Source organism: Plecotus auritus (assembly GCF_963455305.1).
Source record: "Plecotus auritus genome assembly, chromosome: 10".
Classification (NCBI taxonomy): Eukaryota; Metazoa; Chordata; class Mammalia; order Chiroptera; family Vespertilionidae; genus Plecotus; species Plecotus auritus.
The window spans coordinates 32512120-32532420 of record NC_137785.1 but is presented as its reverse complement, the minus strand read 5'-3'; the positions used below and the strand labels follow the sequence as shown (position 1 = coordinate 32532420).

Genomic DNA, 20301 nt, shown 5'->3' with positions numbered 1-20301 from the left:
TCAGTGCAGTCAGAACTGGGGCCCAGTGCAGTCAGGAGCCTCTGACTCCCTTCCACTAGGGAAAGCCTGTGGCAACCTCCGCAGCCTTTGTGTGCACTGGCACGCATGCACCTTCAGACTTCTGCCTTTCCTAGCTCGAGTCTCTGCCCGAGAGTCCAGACTCCCCCCGTAAGAGCGTGGGTCCCCAGGGGCTCGCCCGGAACTGGGGTTCAGTGCAGTCAGAACTGGGGTTTAGTGCGGTCGGGGGCTTCCTTCCCCCTTCTGCCAGAGAAAGTCAGCCTGGCTCTCAGCCGCCCTTCCTCTCTGCACGCACAAAGACCCTTTGCCGTACCTCCAATTCTCTGTGAGCTTTTCTCTTTCCTTCTAGTTGTAGAATTTTCACTCAGCCAGCTTTCCTGTGGTTCTGGATGGTGTCCGTTCTGTCTTTTAGTTGTAGTTTTGGAATTGTTGTGCGAGGCAGCAGTTTAGGTGTTTACCTATGCCGCCATCTTGGTTTCTCCTGCCATTGGTATTTCAATGGGGATTGCATTGAATCTGTAGATTACTTTGGGTAGTATGGACATTTTAATAATGTTGGTTCTACCAATCCATAAAAATGGTATGTTCTTCCATTTGTTTATGTCTTCCTCTATCACTTTATTCAATGTCCTATAATTTTCCAAGTACAGGTCTTTTACATCCTTAGTTAAGTTTATTCCTAGATATCTTCATTTTTTGTGGGGTTTTTTTTTGGTGCAATGGTAAATGGAATTGTTTTTTGTTTGTCTGTTTGTTTGTTTCTCTTTCTGCGAGTTCATTATTGGTGTATAAAAAGGCCATAGATTTCTGGGTGTTAATTTTGTATCCTGCTACATTGCCAAATTCATTTATTAAGTCTAGTAGTTTTTTGATGGAGTCTTTGGGGTTTTCTATGTATAGTATCATGTCATCTGCGAATAAGGACCGTTTTACTTCTTCTTTTCAATTTGGATGCCTTTTATTTCTTCTTGTTGTGTGATCGCTATGGCTAGCACTTCCAGTACTATATTGAACAGGAGTGGTGAAAGTGGGTCTCCATGTCTTGTTCCTGTTCTTTGGAGAAATGGGTTTAGTTTTTGCCCATTGAGTATGATGTTGGCTGTAGGATTGTCATATAAGGCTTTTATTATGTTGAGGTATGATCTCTCTATTCCCACCTTGCTGAGAGTTTTTATCAAGAAAGGGTGTTGGATTTTGTCAAATGGTTTTTCTCTATCCATTGATATGATTATGTGATTTTTGTCTCTCAGTTTGTTTATGTGATGTATCACATTTATTGATTTGCGGATATTGTACCATCCTTGCATCCCTGGAATAAATCCCATTTGGTCATGGCGTATGATCTTCTAATGTAATGCTGGATTCGATTTGCTAGAATTTTGTTGAGGATTTTAGCATCTTTGTTCATTAAGGATATTGGTCTGTAGTTCTCTTTTTTTGTGGTGTCTTTATCTGGTTTTGGAATTAGGGTAATGCTGGCTTCCTAGAAAGAGCTTGGAAGTGTGCCTTCCTCTTGAATTTTTTGGAATAGTCTGAGGAGGATAGGTTTTAGTTCTTCTTTGAATGCTTGGTAGAACTCCCCTGTAAAGCCATCCGGACCAGGGTTTTTGTTTGCTGGAAGATTTTTTATTGCTGCTTCAAATTCTTTGGTAGTTATCAGCCTATTCAGATTTTTTTATTCTTCCTGATTGAGTTTGGAAGGTTGTATTTTTCTAAGAATATGTTTATTTCGTCTAGGTTTTCCACATTTTGTTGGAATAGAGTTGTTCATAGTATTTTTTCACAATTGTTTGTATTTCTGTGGGATCAGTTGTTACTTCACCTCTTTCATTTCTGATTTTCTTTATTGGGTCCTCTCATTTGCTTCTTGGTGAGCCTGGCTAGAGGTTCATTAATCTTGTTTATCCTTTCAAAGCACCAGTTCTTGGTTTCATTGATCTTTGTATTGTTTTTTTGGGCTCTATGTCATTTATTTCCTCTCTGATTTTCATTATTTCCTTCCTTCTGCTTACACTGGGCTTTTCTTGTTGCTCTGTTTCTAACACAGAGTTGTAGGGTTAGATAATTTATTACCATTTTTTCCTGTTTTATGAGTTAGGCCTGTAGAGCTATGAACTTCACTCTCAAGACTGCTTTCACTGCGTCCCATAGATTTTTGGATTGTTATGTTTTCATTGTCATTTGTTGCCATGATGCTTTTTGTTTCTTCTTTCATCTCTTTGGTAACCCAATCATTGTTTAATAGCATGCTATTTAGCCTTCAGGTATTTGATTTTTTTATTGTTTTTATTGTTGTTGATTTCTAATTTTATGCCATTGTGATCTGAGAAGATGCTTGGTATGATTTCTGTCTTCTTGAATTTGAAGAGAATTTGCCTGTGTCCCAATATGTGGTATATCTTTGAAAATGACCCATGTGCACTTGAGAAGAATGTATAATCTGTGGCTTTGGAGTGAAATGTTCTGAAGATGTCAATTAAGTCCATTTAATCTAATGAGTCATTTAGGATTGATGTTTCTTTGCTGATTTTTTGTTTAGACTCCAGTGGTGTTAGTGGGGTATTAAAGTCCCCTACTATGACTGTATTGCTCTCAATCTCTCCCTTGATATCCTCCAGAAGTTTAAGTGTTTAGGTGCTCCTGTTTTGGGTGCATATATGTTTACCAGAGTTATTTCTTCTTGTTGAATTGCTCCCTTTAGTATTATGAAGTGGCCTTCCTTATCTCTTGTTATGGCCTTCACTTTGAGGTCTAATTTGTCAGATATAAGTATTGCTACCCCAGCTTTTTTTATTTCCATTCCCCTGAAAAACCGTTTCTCATCCCTTCACCATCAATCTGTGTGAGTCCTTTGTTCTGAGGTGGGTCTTCTGTAGATAACTGATATATGGGTCATGTTTTTTTATCCACTCAGATACCCTATGCCTTTTGATTGGGGCATTTAATCCATTTACATTTAAAGTTATTATTGATAGGTACTTGTTTGTCGCCATTTTTATTCTTTACCCTTGTGTTCCTTCTTCACTTCCTATTTCTTCTTTTTATAGCAGACCTTTAGCATTTCTTGCACTGCTGGTTTGGTGGTAATAAACTCCCTTAGTCCTTTTTTGTCTGTGAAGCTCCTGATTTCACCCTCAACTTTAATTGATAGCCTTGATGGGTACAGTATTCTTGTATTCAGACCCTTCCTTTGCATGACTTTGTATATTTCATTCCATTCCCTTCTGGCCTGATGTGTTGCTGTTGAGAAATCAGTCAATAGGCTGATGAAGGGTCCTTTGTATGTAACTTTCTGTCTCTCTCTGGCCATTTTTAAGATTCTTACTTTGTAGTTGGAGTTTGACAATTTAATTATAATGTGCTTTGGCATTGGTCTTTTAGGGTTCATCTTGTTAGGGACTCAGTGAGCTTCTTGGACTTATGTGAGTTTTTTCTTCCCAATATCAGTGAAGTTTTCTGTCATTATTTCTTCAATCAGGTTTTCTATTCCTTGCTCAGTTTCCTCTCCTTTTGGCACCCCTATTATGCAGATGTTGTTTTGTTTCGTGTTGTCCCAAAGTTTCTTTAGGCTCTCCTCCTATTTTTCAAGTTTACTTTCTAGATGCTGCTTTGCTTGGGTATTTTTTCCTACCTTGTCTTCTAGCTCACTGATGTGGTTCTCCACTTCTTTTAGTCTACTGTTGATGCTTTCTATTGAGTTCTTTATTGTAATGATGTAATTTTTCATTTTTTCTTGGTTCTTCTTCATTTCCTTTTGGTTTTCACACATATTGTTTAATTCGTCTTCCATTATTTTCAGCATCTTTATGACCATTGCCCTGAATTCTTTTTCTGACAAGTTGTTTGCCTTCTTTTAGTTTACTTCCTTTTCCGATGATTCCTCCTTTTCTTTAGTATGTGGGCTGTTTCTTTGTCTCCCTGTGATCACTCCTCTCAGTGTCTGGTTATGTAGCTCTCACTCTCTCTCCTGCATTGACTTAAAGGCACAAAATACAACATGGCAAGACACAATGCACAGGGCACCAAACACAAATGTATTCACAATACTAATAACTCCAAATAAAGGTGACCACCACAGAAAAGAGAATTAGGGGATAGAAATGAGTGCAAAACTGATATTGAGAAAAGAAAAACATGTAAGAGAGAAAAGAAAGAGAAGAAAAAAGAAGGGGGAAAAAGTATATGTATATGGGGAGAAAACACCAATAAAACAATAATTAATCAAAAAAATTCAAATAACAAACCCCCAGAGATGAATGCAAACTACAAACAACAACTAATCCAAAAAATGAAACAACAAAAATCCAAACAAAAACACCCAGATGAATCTGAGGAGGCAGAGCTTATTTCCAGAAGGTAAGGTCAAGGAATTGAATGACTGGGGAAATAGCCACAGTTCAGTATAGAGGAGGTAGAAAGAGAATGAGTCTATAAGAAGAAAAGTAAAAAAAAAATACAAAAAAGAAAAATATATATGTTAAAAATATATATAAAAGAAAATTTATATATATAAAATTTCCCCTTTCTTTAATCCATCTATATATATATTCATCTACTAATGGAAAAGGAGAATAGAGAGTAGATACGTCTGAGTTGGTGATTGGAATTAATTAGGCTATAAGTAGAAGAGAAGAACAAGCGAGGAGAGGAAAAACAAAAGCAAAATAGAGAGAAAAAACAAATTAACAATCAAACAAAAACAACAAGAAGAAGAAAGAAAGAAAAAGGAAAAAAATGAAGAAAAAAATTTGGATAGTGAAGAAAGAGAAGAAAGAAGTGTGCATGGACTTGGAGCAGCGGAGAGGATATTAGATATATGAGTAAGATCAATTTTTAACAGGGAGTAAAAAGAAAGGATAGAGAAAAACTAAAGCAGGAACAGGGTAAGAGAAACAGGACGACAAAGGGGAAAAGTGAGGAAGAGAGTGTTGGCATAAAAGAAAAATTGAGATAGAGTAAAATAATGCTAAAAGAAAAAGAAAAATAGGATGTAGAACACTAATCCCAAAATAAAATAAAATAAAACTTTAAAAAGGTAAAATAATAGTAGTAATAATAATTAAAAATCCTATATAATAAAAGGCTAATATGCAAATTGACCAAATGGCAGAATGACCAGTTGTAATGACACTCACTGACCACCAGGGGGCAGATGCTCAATGCAGGAGTTGCCCTCTGGTGGTCAGTGTGCTCCCACAGAAGGAGCGCTGCTCAGCCAGAAGCTGGGCTCATAGCTGGTGAGCGCAGAGGCAGTGGCAGGAGCCTCTTCCACCTCCGCAGCAGCGCTAAGGACCCCTTGGGGAATGTTGCCTGCCAGCTTAGGCCCATGCCCCACGGGGACTAAGCCAGCAGGCGGACATCCCCTGAGGGGTCCCAGACTGTGAGAGGGTGCAGGCCGGGCTGAGGGACCCCCAGCCCCAACCAATGCACAAATGTCGTGCACTGGGCCTCTAGTATAATAATAATAAAGTAAAATCAAGTGAGAAAAAAAATTAGTTTCTTAAGTAAAAGATAAAAAATAAAAAAGTGAAGTAGTGAAGGTCTTTCACTTCTCTACTGTTCTGCTTGGCATGTCTGTTTCCTGTCAGGTAGTCAGCACAGTATTGGCGTTCCCTGCGATCCACCACTCCTCTATGTCCTAAGCCACAACCATGTTTTCAAGCAGGCGGGATCTCTCTGCTTCCTTTATTTCTCAGTTGTATTTACACAAGAGTCAATTTCTGACACAACCCCTCGGTGGCAGTGTTTCTGTATTAATATCCAGGACTAAAAGGCCCTCTAAACAGTGTTTAGATTGTTCTTTCCCTGCCTTACTTAATACTGGGTTGGAGGGACAGACTGTCCCGGAATTGCTTTCCTTCTTGTCTCTCCTCTCTCTGTTCCCCAGTTTCCACAAAAACAACTTTCCCCTGCAGTTTTAGTGAGTGTTTTTAATTGTAAGATCCTATGTACTGGACTTATCAAGCAAAAGCAAGGAGGTAAGAAGTAAAAAAGCCAAAGGAAGTCTTTTCCCCCCGGCACTGCACAGCCAGTGCAGAACTTCAGGCTGCCTTTCTGGGCCCAGCCCAGCTGTGGGCTAATATCTAGAGTCCCCTTCTGCCAGCAGCCCTGTGGACCCCATTCCACATTTGAGGGCTACACTGACCCAAATGGCTGTGGATTTTGTGGGGTGCAGTCTTCCTCTAAGACTGTAGTCCCCACTGTGCACGTTTCTCCCTCTAATCTAGACCCCAGATCTCACCTTTCTCTAGGCAATATCTGACCTTCTCATCCATGGATTGCCTCACCAGCTGTATTCAATTTGCCAGTTCCAGGTTGGTGTTGTTTTATTTAGCTGTTTCTTCTATCTGCTCTGTGAGAAAGAGCAGGGCCCATCTGCATATTAAGCACAGCTTTGTCTCCCCCTGAACAGACTTTTTAGGTGCCCGCAGTTGCAGAGGCTGGAGTCCCAGTGTTTGTGGGTTCGCAGCTGAAGCAGCTGGTCCCTGGGCTTTGTGGTTGTAGGGTCCCAGGAGGTATCTGAGGTCTCCCCGGTTGAAGGTAAGGCTGGGCTTCTGATCACAGCTGATCTCCCTTCAAGATGGTGTGGTCTCTGTGGCAGAGCCAGCTGCTCCAGGAGAGATTTCAGCAACAGTAGAGGCTGCCTGGCCAGGGAAGCCTGGTCCGCCAGTCCACAACAGTCCCATGGAATATAGCTGTCCCTCACTCACAAATACACCCCCCGCATGTCCAAGCAGTCTCCTTTTGTTCTCTCACTCACACACTATCTTGCAGCCTGCCATCCCATTGGCAGCCATCTTGGATCTCAACACTGATACTTTTAATTGATCTATGGACCTTATTCAAATTTCACAATTGTTCCAATAAATCCTTGATAGAGAGTAAGTTTTTCCTTGCCCCTGGTTGCTGCTGTAATTGTGGAGTACTAACTCCTTGAACCCTGCTCCACTATGCCAACTGTTGGGTCCAAGTCCCTCTGCCAGGGACTGGACTTCCTTGGATGCCAGGTCTTAGGAGACAGAAGAGACATGAGAAGTCATGGGTATATAAGAGAGTCTTTATTGCAGCCCAAGTAGCCATTGATACTAAGTAGCTATTAGACAAAGCAGTTCTTGCTAATACAGTAGCAAACACAGGAGCCATTGCTAACAAAGTAGCCTGACCAAGCAGTCGTGCACCACTGGTCAGTAATATATCTTTCCCATAATGCAGCCCCACATAACAGTAGCCTCACACTAGCTGGTCAGTGGCAACTTATATACAAGCTCAAATAAGCTCAAACAAAAGAGGCTTTATGCCAAATAGTGACACCAATCTTTTGGGTTATAGAAGGGCACACTTGTGCAGTGCATACAGTGAAACTACCATGTCCTTGCACCTGCCTATGACAACTTGACCTTTAACATCCTGACTAGGATTCCCATGCTCAGAGTGGCCTTGAACATCCAGTACACTCTAGACAGGGCCCCCACACCCTTTAGAGAAAAAAATATATATTTCTGGTCCAGGATCATACATTACATTTAATTGTAATGTCTCTTTAGGTTCCTTTAATCTGAAATAATTACTCAAGCTTTGACTTTTTATAAAAATAACTAGAGGTCCAGTGCACAAAATTCGTGCATGGTGGGGGGGCCCTCAGCCCAGCCTGCACACTCTCCAATCCGGGACCCCTCGGGGGACATCCCTCTCACAATCCTGGACCGCTGGCTCCTAATCACTCACCTGTCCGCCTGCCTGGTCACCCCTAACTGCCCCCCCCCTGCCTGCCTGATTGCCCCCAACTGCCCCCTGCCGGCCTAGTCACCCTTCACTGCCCCCCATGCTGGCCTGGTCACCTCTTACTGCCCCCGCTGCTGGCCTGGTCACCCCTAAATGCCCCCCTGCCAACCTGGTCACCCCCAACAGCCCCCCCGACAGGCCTGGTCGCCCCATGCAGCCTACTATTCAGTTGTTTGGTCATCCCTCACTAATCCCCCTGCCTGCCTGGTTGCCCCACACAGCCTACTTGTTCTGTCATTTGGTCAGATTCACTAACCCCCCTGCCAGCCTGGTCACCCCACACAGCCTGCTTGTTCAGTCGTTTGGTCATCCCTTGGGCTGGCCCTGGGCAACTGGGGAGCTGAGGGGACTGGGGGACTCCTGAGACAGGCATGCAGAGCAGCCAGACCCGCCTGGGGGCGGGCCCGGCCATGCCGTGCACCTGCTGCCCTGGTGGGGCTGAAGGGACTGGGCACCACCATCTTGTGGCTATGGGTGCTGCCATCTTTGAGGGTGTGGCAGTCAATTAGCATATTCCCTCCTTATTGGCTGTGGGCGCTGCCATATTTGAGACAGTGTGAGGGTTAATTAGCATATTCCATCTTTATTAGATAGGATTTTTACACCCTACTCCAATTTCTTAGGAAACCCCCAAGCTACCTGTACCTGTGCTATCACCTGCATGTGAAGAACTGGACAGTCATATCCTCATACTCCTTGTACAAGATATTCCCATTAGCCTCAACCATAAAAACACTAATAGGAACATACTTATAAGGGACACAGGAGGACTGAAGGACACTTTGGTTCACCAGCTCATTGACAAGGTTCTGAATGATGGCATGATTCGGAGAATTGAGACCAGAGTGTAGTACCCGAAGACAGGCTCTCTTACAGTAGTTTGGGGTATAGAGATTGGTAGTCATGATCCAGTAGTCCCAGCCCAGCTGGTAAAAACTGACTTGGAAATGATGGCGGAACACTGGTTACTTTCAGGCCCCTAATGTTCCTTGGAGTGGCAGGAGAGGTGGAAACCCAGTTATATGGAGTTGACAGCAGTAAACTACAGTGGCTCTGACTAGGTGGTAGGTGACCTGGTTTGGTCTCAGAGGAAAGTCAAGGGTCTGTATATGCCAGGGCCTCTGAGAGTCCTTGCTACATTGGCCAAAGGGCCTCACCAGCCTCACCATGGTGGCCCCAATTGTGCGGTTCTCCCTAGATTGCCCATGCACATCAGCTGAGCACTGGTACAACTCCAGCATGTACCAGGTGTGATACCCTAGGACCTGTGGCTTCCTCTACCGCTTGCCAGGGGCTTCTTCTAACAGCTCCTGAATCAGGGACAAGGTGGGGGCTTCAGCCAGGGGTGCAGTAGAGTGCTGCCCTACCTTTTCCATTTGGATTCTGTGTTCTATAAAAAGCACCAAAAAATAAGAATTCTAAAGATGCTGAGCAGAACCATCTTGAAAGGCTTGGTGTTCAGCAACATGTTCCAGTCCAAGCCTAAAGGATATCACTCTGTCCCTTTCCTGTCATACAGGTAACTGCATCCTGGCTCTACAACCACAAAGGATAGGGCAAGAAAAATGAAAGGCAAGCAGACCCTATGTTGCTTTTGGTGAGAGGATCTTCTGGACCAAACGAGGTCTCCTAACTTGGCCTCTTTTTATCAAAACAAATAGAAACAGCAAGTGGGACAAGGCAGCCTGCCCCTCCTGCTCTCCAGAACTGGTAACAAGATAGCACTTACTCAGAGGATGAGGTAATTTAAAAGGAGAAGTCCATTCTAGGACCTGCTCCTTATCCACTAGGAAGAAAAAAAGCAGCCAAGCTTTGTCTTTTTTTGACATTAACACATTTGGAGACCAGTTATTTTGTAGATCATTGCTCAATTTGCATTTTTCTGTGATTACCTTATGATTAGATTCTGGTTATGCCCTTTGGCAGGAATAAAATATCACAGGAGTTCCTCTGTCAGGAGGTACAGAATGTCATTTTGTCCCATAATGGTTATGATAACATTGATTACTTGATTAAGGTGGTGTCTGCCGTATTTCTTCACTGTAATGTTACCATTGTTCTCTTTGTGGAGAGACACTTGATAATATACGAGAATCTTGTTTTTCATCAAATTTTCACCCACTAGTTTTAGCATCTATTGATGATTCTTACCAGAATCAATTATTACTTGTGATGGTTATTAATAGATATTTTCTTATTAATTTTTTTAAATTAAATGTATTGGGGTGACATTGGTAAATAAGATTATATAGGTTTCAAGTGTACATTTCTATGACACATGATCTGTATATTACTTTGTGTGGCCACTACACAAAGTCAAATCATAATCCATTGCCATACATTTGGCCCCCTTTACCACACTCCCACACCATTCTCTGTGGTAACCACGATATTGTTGTCTGGATCTATAAATTTCAGTTTTATCTCCTACATATGAATGAAATCATATCGTTCTTAGCTTTTTCTGACTGATTTATTTCATTTAACATAATATTCAAAAGGTAAATTCATGTTGTTCCAAATGGCAGTATTTCATCTTTTCTTATGGCTGAGTAGTATTCCATTATATATGTATACCACATCTTCTTTTTCCTTAATTATTTAATTGTTGACACTATTGCAGATGCCTCCCATTCTACCTCCTTTGCCCACCTCCTCCCAGCCCCTGCCACTCCTTCTTTGGCCTTCACCACACTATTGCCTGTACCCACGGTCGAAGCATATATGCTCTTTAGCTAATCCCTTCACTTTATCCACACCCCTCTCCCCTGACATATGTTAGTTGTTTTCCTGTATCCATGCCTCATCAGTTCATCAGTTTATTTTGCTCATGAGATTCCACGTATTAGTCGTTCTCTGACTGGCTTATTTCACTTAGCATAATAATATCCAGTCTATCCACATTCTCACAAAGGGTGAGAGTTCTGTGTATTATTCCATTGTGTAAATGTACCAAAGAGTTTTTTTTCTACACATCTACTGATGGGCACTTGAGGTGTCTCCAGATCTTGGCTATTGTAAACAACACTTCTATGAACACAGGGGTGCAGATATTCTTTCTGATTGGTGTTTTGGGATTCTTAGAATACATACCAAGAAGAGGGATAGCTGGGTCAAAAGGCAGTTACATTTTTTTTAAATTTCTTTATTGATTAAGGTATCACATATTTGTCCTCATCCCCCCATTCCCATCCCAAACCCCTCCCCATGCATGCCCCCCCACTTTGTCTGTGACCACTGGTTAGGCTTATATGCATGCATACAAGTCCTTTGGTTGATCTCTCCTCCTTACCCCCACCCTCCCCTACCTTCCTTCTGAGGTTTGACAGTCTGATCAATGCTTCCCTGTCTCCGGGTCTGTTTTTGTTCATCAGTTTATGTTGTTCATTATTTCCCCCAGATGAGTGAGATCATGTGACACTAGAAATACACTTATAAGAACCGAAAATGAGACAAGCAATAATGGTTATGCTGAGAGGCAAATGAATCAATCTGTAGTGAGTTTCTTTCTGTGCTAACAGTTCTTTTGAGTCCCAATTTCAATATCAAACAGTTCCCTATGTGTACATGTCAGCAATGATATTTCAGTTCTGGATGGTGGACAAATGGTGGTAATGCAGGTCCGACCCTCTCTGGTTTGGTCCTGGGCAACCTGCAGCGACGCACAGCTGCTGACCGCTAGTATGGCAAGGCGTCGTCAGCGTCTTCCATCTCTGGACTGTTTCTCTTCTGTTTTCATGGCTGGAGCAGTCCTGTCAATTCCTCTCTGTTGCAGGAATCCACGTGGTCTTAGAGTTGTTTTCTAAAAATATACAAACATATTATCAACCAAAAGTTAATAAAGGAATCTTTCCATAAATTTGACTTGGGATCCTTTTTCATTTTTTGCCCAAACGATTTTCCTTTGGCTTGTTTTGACACCATGTGTGTTTTTTATGGGTGTCTTGCTGTTAGCATTACAAATGAAAGTTAATTTTCTAAAGTAAAAATTTCCTAGATGTAATTTACTTACAGGATATTTTTCCTTACATGATATTCTTCTACTATCCCCCCTTTTTTGATTTAAATATTAGGAGGCTTTTGGAAAATTTATAATGTAGTCTTTAAATTTTAATTTTTTTGCACTAAAATATGACTGCTTTAGGTTCATTACATATTACACAATTTTACCATGAGATGAACTACCAATAAAAATTTTAGTTAAGACCAGAGGAGAAACCAAGATGGCGGCATAGGTAAGCACCTAAACTGCTGCCTCGCACAACAATTTCAAAACTACAAATAAAGACAGAACGAACACCATCCAGAACCACAGGAAAGCTGGCTGAGTGAAAATTCTACAACTAGAAGGAAAGAGAAAAGCTCACAGAGAATTGGAGGTATGGCAAACGGTCTTTGTGCACACAGAGGGAAGGGCGGCTGAGAGCCTGGCTGACTTTCTCTGGCGGAAGGGGGAAGGAAGCCCCCGACCGCACTGAACCCCAGTTCTGACTGCACTGAACCCCAGGCCTGGGCAAAACCCCGTGGACCCAGGCTCATACAGGGGGTGTCTGGACTGTCAGGTAGAGAGAAAGGCACCCGGAGACTCGTAGACCCGGGGGAGACCCAGGGGAGCCACGGCAGGCAGGGTTCTGGAGGCGCGCGTGCCAGTGTGCACAAAGGCTGCAGAGGTTGCCACAGGCTTTCCCTAGCAGAAAGGAGTCCGAAGCTCCTGACTGCACTGAACCCCAATTCTGACTGCTCTGAACCCCAGTTCCAGGCGAGCCCCTGGGGACCCGCGCTCTTACGGGAGGGAATCTGGACTCTCGAGCAGAGACTCGGGAGCCGGGGAAGGCAGAGGTCTGCAGGCATGCACACGTGCAAGGGCAAGGCTGACTGGAAGGCAAGACTGTCTGCTCCGCCCTGAGACTCCACCCCATCCAAGCTGAGCACAGAGGCTATTGCAATTTGGCAAGTCTAATCCTATAAGGCTGTCTCCAGCACCGAACTTCTCCCAGCGTAGACACAGCTGATCCTTACAGCCAACTAGCCTGGAGGTCAAGTCCTCCCAGTGATACCAACAACAATCAAAACTTAACTACAACAAGGCTGTACACACAGTCCACAAAGGGGTGCACCAAGAGTATCCACCTCAGGTTAACTGGGGAAGCCGACCCACTGGGCCATATAGGAAACCTAGCACACAAATCTACCCTACCAACTCAGGGAAGCAGTGAAAATGCGGCGTCAAAGAAACAGATCACAAACGAAAGAAATGAAGGAAAACAAATGACTGGATATAGAATTCAAAACCACAGTTATAAGGCTTTTCAAGAATATCCTAGAAAAGGCCGATAAATATAACGAGACCCTCGAAGATATGAAAAAGGACCAACTAGAAATTAAACATACACTGACTGAATCAAAAAATATTATACAGAGACCCAACAACAGACTAGAGGAACACAAGAATCAAGTCAAATACAAAGAAGCAAAAAACACTCAACCGAAAAAGCAAAAAGCAAAAAAAAAAAATCCAAAAAGTTGAAGATAATGTAAGAAGACTCTGGGACAACTTCATGCGTACCAACATCAGAATTATGGGGGTGGCAGAAGAAGAGAGAGAGCAAGATACTGAAAACCTATTTGAAGAAATAATGACCGAAAACTTTCCCCACCTGGTGAAAGAAATAACTTACAAGTCCAGGAAGCGCACAGAACCCCAAACAAAAGGAATCCAAAGAGGACCACACCAAGACACATCATAATTAAAATGCCAAGAGCAAAAGACAAAGAGAGAATATTAAAAGCAGCAAGAGAAAAACAGTTAATTACCTACAAGGGAGCACCCATAAGATTGTCAGCTGATTTCTCAACAGAAACTATGCAGGCCAGACGGGAGTGGCAAGAAATATTCAGAGTGATGAATAGCAAGAACCTACAACCAAGATTACTCTACCCAGCAAAACTATCATTCAGAATTGAAGGGCAAATAAAGAGCTTCACAGATAAGAAAAAGCTAAAGGAGTTCATCACCACCAAACCAGTATTATATGAAATGCTGAAAGGTATTCTTAAAGAAGAGGAAGAAGAAAAAAGTAAAGATAAAAATTATGAACAACAAATACATATCTATCAACAAGTGAACCTAAAAATCAAGTGAATTAAAAACCTGAGGAACAGAATAATCTGGTGAATATAATAGAATCAGGGGCATAGAAAGGGAGTGGACTGATAATTCTCAGGGGGAAAGGGGTATGGGGGTGTTCAGGAAGAGACTGGACAAAAATCATACACCCATGGATGAGGACAGTGGGGGCGAGGTAAGGGCAGAAGGTGGGGTGGGAACCGGGTGGAGGGAAGCTATGGGGGGGAAAGGAGAAACAATTGTAATAATCTGAATAAAGATTTATTTAATAAAAAAATTTAATTAACACTTTAGGAACAGCTTTTTGTTCAGTACCATTAATTTTTCTAGAATATTCACTTATTTCAATTAGTCAATTTATATTAGTCTGAAAACTTGACTACTATTTTACTGTCAAATTTAATACTCTAACAACAATCTTATTGTACCCTGTAAATATTAGTGGAAAGGATTATTTGCCTTCTTGAGTAGGCCCTGAGCATTCTTGGTGCTTGGCTGGATTTGGATATCAAAAGCCCACTTCCCCACACCATGGGTACAAGACAACTCAAACAAGTCTTGTTGCAGTGAGAGGGCAGCTGCTGTCGGCCAAGTCTCTGTCTGTTACCTGGGTCCCGATTTGAGCTGGGCATGGGAAGTGAAGCAGCCATGGGGGCAGGAGACCTCCCTCAGAAGGGGTGAGGGTTCAGGCCCCTGAAAAGTTGGGGGGGGTGAGGATCTGTTCCCTACCTCTGTTGACCCCCAAGTTCTCTCCTGATGGCCCCTCTGTAACTGTGCATGTCTTAGGCTAACCAGCCATCCTCCAGGGCCAAGCAGGGTGATGTGAGGTTCAGTTCTGTCTCCTTTGTAGCCTATGCCCCCATGGCCTCCACGCCCAGCACCTGCCTTGGGATTCCCTCGCCTGCTGGTGGGGCCCCGGCACTGATCACATATCTTGGAGAACCCAGGTTTCTTCTCCAGGGAGGGCCCAGCTCACCCCACTGGGCGAGAGACAGATCCATGGTACCAGCCACCACGAGGCTTCAACCTCAGCATGAACAAAAAGTTCAGGCAACAGCTCTGGGCAATTGGATTGTGATAAGAGGGTACCTCTTGGCCAAAAGGGCAAGAGGGGCTAATATAGAATGCTCAGGTGCCTTCCCATGGGGCCCTCTACATAGTGGAAGGGATTAAATCCTTTCATGTCCTTTTTAAATTGCTGCCAGACATTCAAAGAGTTAGTTTGTAAGTTTGTTTGGGATAATTGTACATTATGCTGTTATAATTCTAAAATATCAAGAGATGTGTTATCTTTGTCTCCAAGCACCATAAAGATGATTTTTTATTGATTCCCAAGGGTGCAAGGTACTATTATAGGTAATGGGGGTAACACAAATCTGGGAAAAATTATAATGACATTGTAGAATAATATCATGTAAGGATATTCTTTGCTCTAGGCCATGGCAATTCCATTTCAAATTGGCTGTCAATTTCTTTTTGTATAGACAAGGTCTTAGTTACATTTTCTCCACCTCTCCCAGGAGCAAGTAGTGATAGGCCCTTCCTTTGGTGTCCACGGAAGCCAGAAACCTTTCTTTAATTTTACACACAAAGGAGCAGTGGTTTGATTTTGTGTCATACAAAAGGGAAGCTGGGTGACAACCCCTGTGAAATTATACTTCCTTGACCAAGGTGTTTGGTATTATTGGTGACTATATTAGGTGGGGGATCAGCCCATGTAAGGGCTCTTACCCATGAAGGGTCAGGAACATAAGCCCAAAATACTTCCCCATTTGCCCCAGGTAATATTACCGTACAGCTGATGACTGTTAGCATGGCAGGAAAGATGTTCTCTGGTGTTCTGGTTACCTCACAATTTCTTTTTTATTTTTATTTTTATTATTTTTATTATTATTATTATTTTACATATGTGTCCTTATTCCTCCATTACTCCCCAACCCCCACTCATGCCCCACCCCCCTGTTGTCTGTGTCCATTGATTAGGCTCATATGCATGCACACAAGTTCCTTGGTTGATCTCTCCCCCTTACTCACACCGACGCCCTCCTTCCCTGAGGTTTGAGGGTCTGATCAACATTTCTCAGTCTGTGGATCTGTTCTTATTCATCAGTCTATGCCGTTCATTATATTCCACAAATGAGTGAGATCATGTGATATTTATCTTTCTCTGCCTGGCTTATTTCACTTAACATAATGCTCTCCATCTCCATCCATGTTGTTGCAAATGGTAGGAACTCCTTCTTTTTTACCGCAGCATAGTATTCCATTGTGTAGATGTACCACAGCTTTTTAATCCACTCATCTGCTGATGGGCATTTAGGCTGTTTCCAAATCTTAGCTATGGTGAATTGTGCTGCTATGAACATAGGGGTGCATATATCCTTTCTGATTCATGTTTCTAGTTTCTTGGGATATATTCCTAGAAGTGGGATCACTGGGTCAAATGGGAGTTCCATTTTTAGTTTTTTGAGGAAACTCCATACTGTTCTCCACAGTGGCTGCACCAGTCTGCATTCCCACCAGCAGTGCAAAAGAGTTCCTTTTTCTCCACATCCTCACCAACACTTGTCATTTGTTGATTTGTTGATGATAGCCATTCTGACAGGTGTGAGATGGTACCGCATTGTCATTTTGATTTGCATCTTTCGGATGATTAGTGACTTTGAGCATGTTTTCATGTGTCTCTTGGCCTTCCTTCTGTATTCTTTCGAAAAGTGTCTATTTAGATCAGTTGCCAATTTTTTGATTGGGTTGTTTATCTTCTTTTTGTTAAGTTGTATGAGTTTTCTGTAAATGTTAGAGATTAAACCCTTATCGTTGATATTATTGGCAAATATGTTCTCCCATGCAGTGGGCTTTCTTGTTGTTTTATTGATGGTTTCCATTGCTGTGCAAAAGCTTTTTATTTTTATGTAGTCCCATTTGTTTATTTTCTCTTTAGTTTCCATTGTTCTAGGAGCAGTATCAGTGAAGAATCTGAGTATATGTCTCAGATTTTGCTGCCTGTGGATTCCTCTAGTATTTTTACGGTTTCCCGTCTTATGTTTAAGTCCTTTATCCATTTTGAGTTTATTTTTGTGTATGGTGAAAGTTGGTGATCTAGTTTCATTTTTTCCCAACACCATGTGTTAAAGAGACTGTCTTGACTCCATTGTATGTTCATGCATCCTTTGTCAAATATTAATTGGGCATAGTGGTTTGGGTCAATTTCTGGGTTCTCTATTCTATTCCATTGATCTATATGTCTGTTCTTGTGCCATTACCAGGCTGTTTTAAGAACAGTGGTTTTGTGATACAGCTTGATATCTGGTATTAAGATCCCCCCTACTTTGTTCTTCTTTCTCAGGATTGCTGCAGCTATTTGGGGTCTTTTTTTTATTCCAGATGAATTTTTGTAAAGGTTCGTTCTAGGTTTGTGAAATATGCCTTTGGTATTTTAATGGGAAGTGCATTGAATTTATAGATTGCTTTGGGTAGTATGGACATTTTGATGATATTGATTCTACCAATCCATGAACACGGTATGTTCTTTTATCTGTTTATGTCTTCCTCTATCTCTTTTTTCAGTGTCCTGTAGTTTTCCACGTATAGGTCTTTTACCTCCTTAGTTAAGTTTATTCCTGGGTATCTTAATTTTTTTGGTGCCATGGTAAATGGGATTGCTTTTTTAGTCTCTCCTTCTGTGAGGTCATTATTGGTGTATAGAAATGCCATAGATTTCTTGGTGTTAATTTTGTATCCTGCTACAATGCCAAATTCATTTATTAAGTCTAATAATTTTTTGATGGAGTCTTTAGGGTTTTCTATGTACAGTATCATGTCATCTGCGAATAAGGACAGTTTTATTTTTTCTTTTCCAATTTGGATGCCTTTTATTTCTTCTTCTTGTTTGATCGCAATGGCTAGTACTTCCAGCACTATGTTGAACAGGAGTGGTGAGAGTGGGTATATGTGTCTTGTTTCTGTTCTTAGGGGAAATGGTTTTAGTTTTTGCCCATTGAGTATGATATTGGCTGTAGGTTTGTCATATATGGCTTTTATTATGTTGAGATATGATCCTTCTATTCCCACCTTGCTGAGAATTTTTATCAAGAAAGGGTGTTGGATTTTGTCAAATGCTTTTTCTGCATCAATTGATACGACTATATGATTTTTATCTCTCAATTTGTTTATGTGATGTATCACGTTTATTGATTTACAAATTTTATACCATCCTTGCATCCCTGGGATAAATCCAACTTGGTCATGGTGTATGATCTTTCTGATGTAGTGCTGGATTCCATTTGCTAGAATTTTGTTGAGGATTTTGGCATCTATGTTCATGAGGGATATTGGCCTGTAATTCTCTTTCATTGTGTTGTCTTTATCTGGTTTTGGTATTAGGGTGATGCTGGCTTCATAGAAGGAGCTTGGAAGTGTTCCTTCCTCTTGAATTTTCTGGAATAGTCTGAGGAGGATAGGTTTTAGTTCTTCCTTGAATGTTTGGTAAAACTCCCCTGTGAAGCTGTCTGGCCCCGGGCTTTTGTTTGCTGGAAGCTTTTTGATGACTGCTTCAATTTCTTCCATAGTTATCAGCGTATTGAGATTTTTAGAATCTTCCTGAGTAAGTTTTGGAAGGTTGTATTTTTCTAGGAATGTGTCCATTTCCTCCAGGTTGTCTAGTTTGTTAGAGCAGAGTTGTTCATAGTATTTTTTAACAATCCTTTGTATTTCTGTGGGGTCTGTTGTTATTTCACCTCTTTCATTTCTGATTTTGTTTATTTGAGTCTTCTCTCTTTGCTTCTTGGTGAGTCTGGCTAGAGGTTCATCAATCTTGTTTATCCTTTCGAAGAACCAGCTCTTGGTTTTGTTGATCTTTTGTATTGTTGTTGTTTTTTGTGTGTGTGTGTGTTTTGGTCTGTATGTCATTCATTTCTGCTCTGATCTTTATTATTTCCTTCCTTCTGCTCACTGTGGGCTTTTCTTGTTGCTCTCTTTCTAATTCTTTGAGTTGTTGAGTTAGATGATTTATTACCATTTTTCTTTTTAGGTAGGCCTGTAGAGCTATAAACTTCCCTCTCAGGACTGCTTTCATTGTGTCCCATAGGATTTTTAATGTTGTGTTTTTATTGCCATTGGTCTCCAGGATGTTTTCAATTTCTTCTTTGATCTCATTGATAACCCAATCATTATTTAGTAGCATGCTATTCAGCTTCCAAGTGTTTGAATTTTTTGGAATTTTTTTATTGTAGTTTATTTCTAATATTATGCCATTGTGGTCTGAGAAAATGCTTGATATGATTTCAATCTTTTTTAATTTGGGGAGACTTTGCTTGTGACCCAATATGTGGTCTATTTTTGAAAATGTCCCGTGTGCACTTGAGAAGAACGTATATTCCGTGGCTTTGGGGTGAAATGCTCTGAAGATGTCAATGAGGTCTATCTGATCTAGTGTGTCATTTAGAATTGCTGTTTCTTTGCTGATTTTTTGTCTAGAGGATTTATCCAGTGATGTCAGTGGTGTATTAAAGTTTCCTACTATGATTGTATTGTTGTCGATCTCTCCCTTGATATCTTCCAGGAGATTTTTTATGTATTTGGGTGCTCCTATATTGGGTGCATATATGTTTACCAGAGTTATACCTTCTTGTTGAATTGCTCCCTTTAATATTATGAAGTGGCCTTCCTTATCTCTTATTATGGCCTTTACTTTGAGGTCTCTTTTATGAGATATAAGTATCGCAACCCCAGCTTTTTTCTCATTTCCATTTGCCTGAAAAATGTTTTTCCATCCCTTCGCTCTCAGTCTGTGTGAATCCTTTGCTCTGAGATGGGTCTCTTGTAGACAGCAAATATATGGGTCATGTTTTCTTATCCATTCAGCTACCCTATGTCTTTTGATTGGTGCATTTAATCCATTTACGTTTAATGTTATTATTGACAAGTACTTGTTTGTTGTCATATTTTCTCCTTAGTGTTTGTGTTTCTTCTTGCTTTTCTCTTTCTTCTTTTTACAGCAGTCCCTTTAGCATTTCTTGCATTGCTGGCTTGGTAGTGATAAACTCTCTTAGCCCTTTTTTTGTCTATGAAGCTCCTAATTCCACCTTCAATTTTGAATGATAACATTGCTGGGTATAGTATTCTTGGATTCAGTCCCTTGCTTGGCATCACTTTGTATATTTCATTCCATTCCCTTCTGGCTTTCTTTTCATGTTGGTGACATTCTCATTCAGCTCCTTATAGTTCTCATTGAGTTGTGTGTATTTGTAATTGAGTTGTGTGAATTTGTCATCCAGCCATTTAAACATCCTTATAACCATTACTCTGAATTCTATTTTTGATAAGCTGCTAGCCTCGAATTCATTTAACTCCCTTTCTGGTGGTTCCTCTTTTTC

General features: G+C 41.3%; 1 protein-coding gene across 4 annotated transcripts in view; it reads right to left on the bottom strand.

Moving 5' to 3' along the window:
• Positions 1-11126: 11126 nt before the first annotated feature.
• ZFP82 (ZFP82 zinc finger protein) overlaps positions 11127-20301 on the bottom strand; it is a 126634-nt gene continuing 117459 nt past the window's right edge. For all 4 annotated transcript variants that reach the window (XM_080644794.1, XM_080644796.1, XM_080644797.1 and 1 more), the window contains exon 6: positions 11127-11602. Coding sequence is in view for 2 of the 4 variants with exons in the window: in XM_080644796.1 (XP_080500922.1) it covers positions 11556-11602 (47 nt within the window). In the remaining 2 variants the exon portion in view is untranslated. The remainder of the gene's footprint in view (positions 11603-20301) is intronic.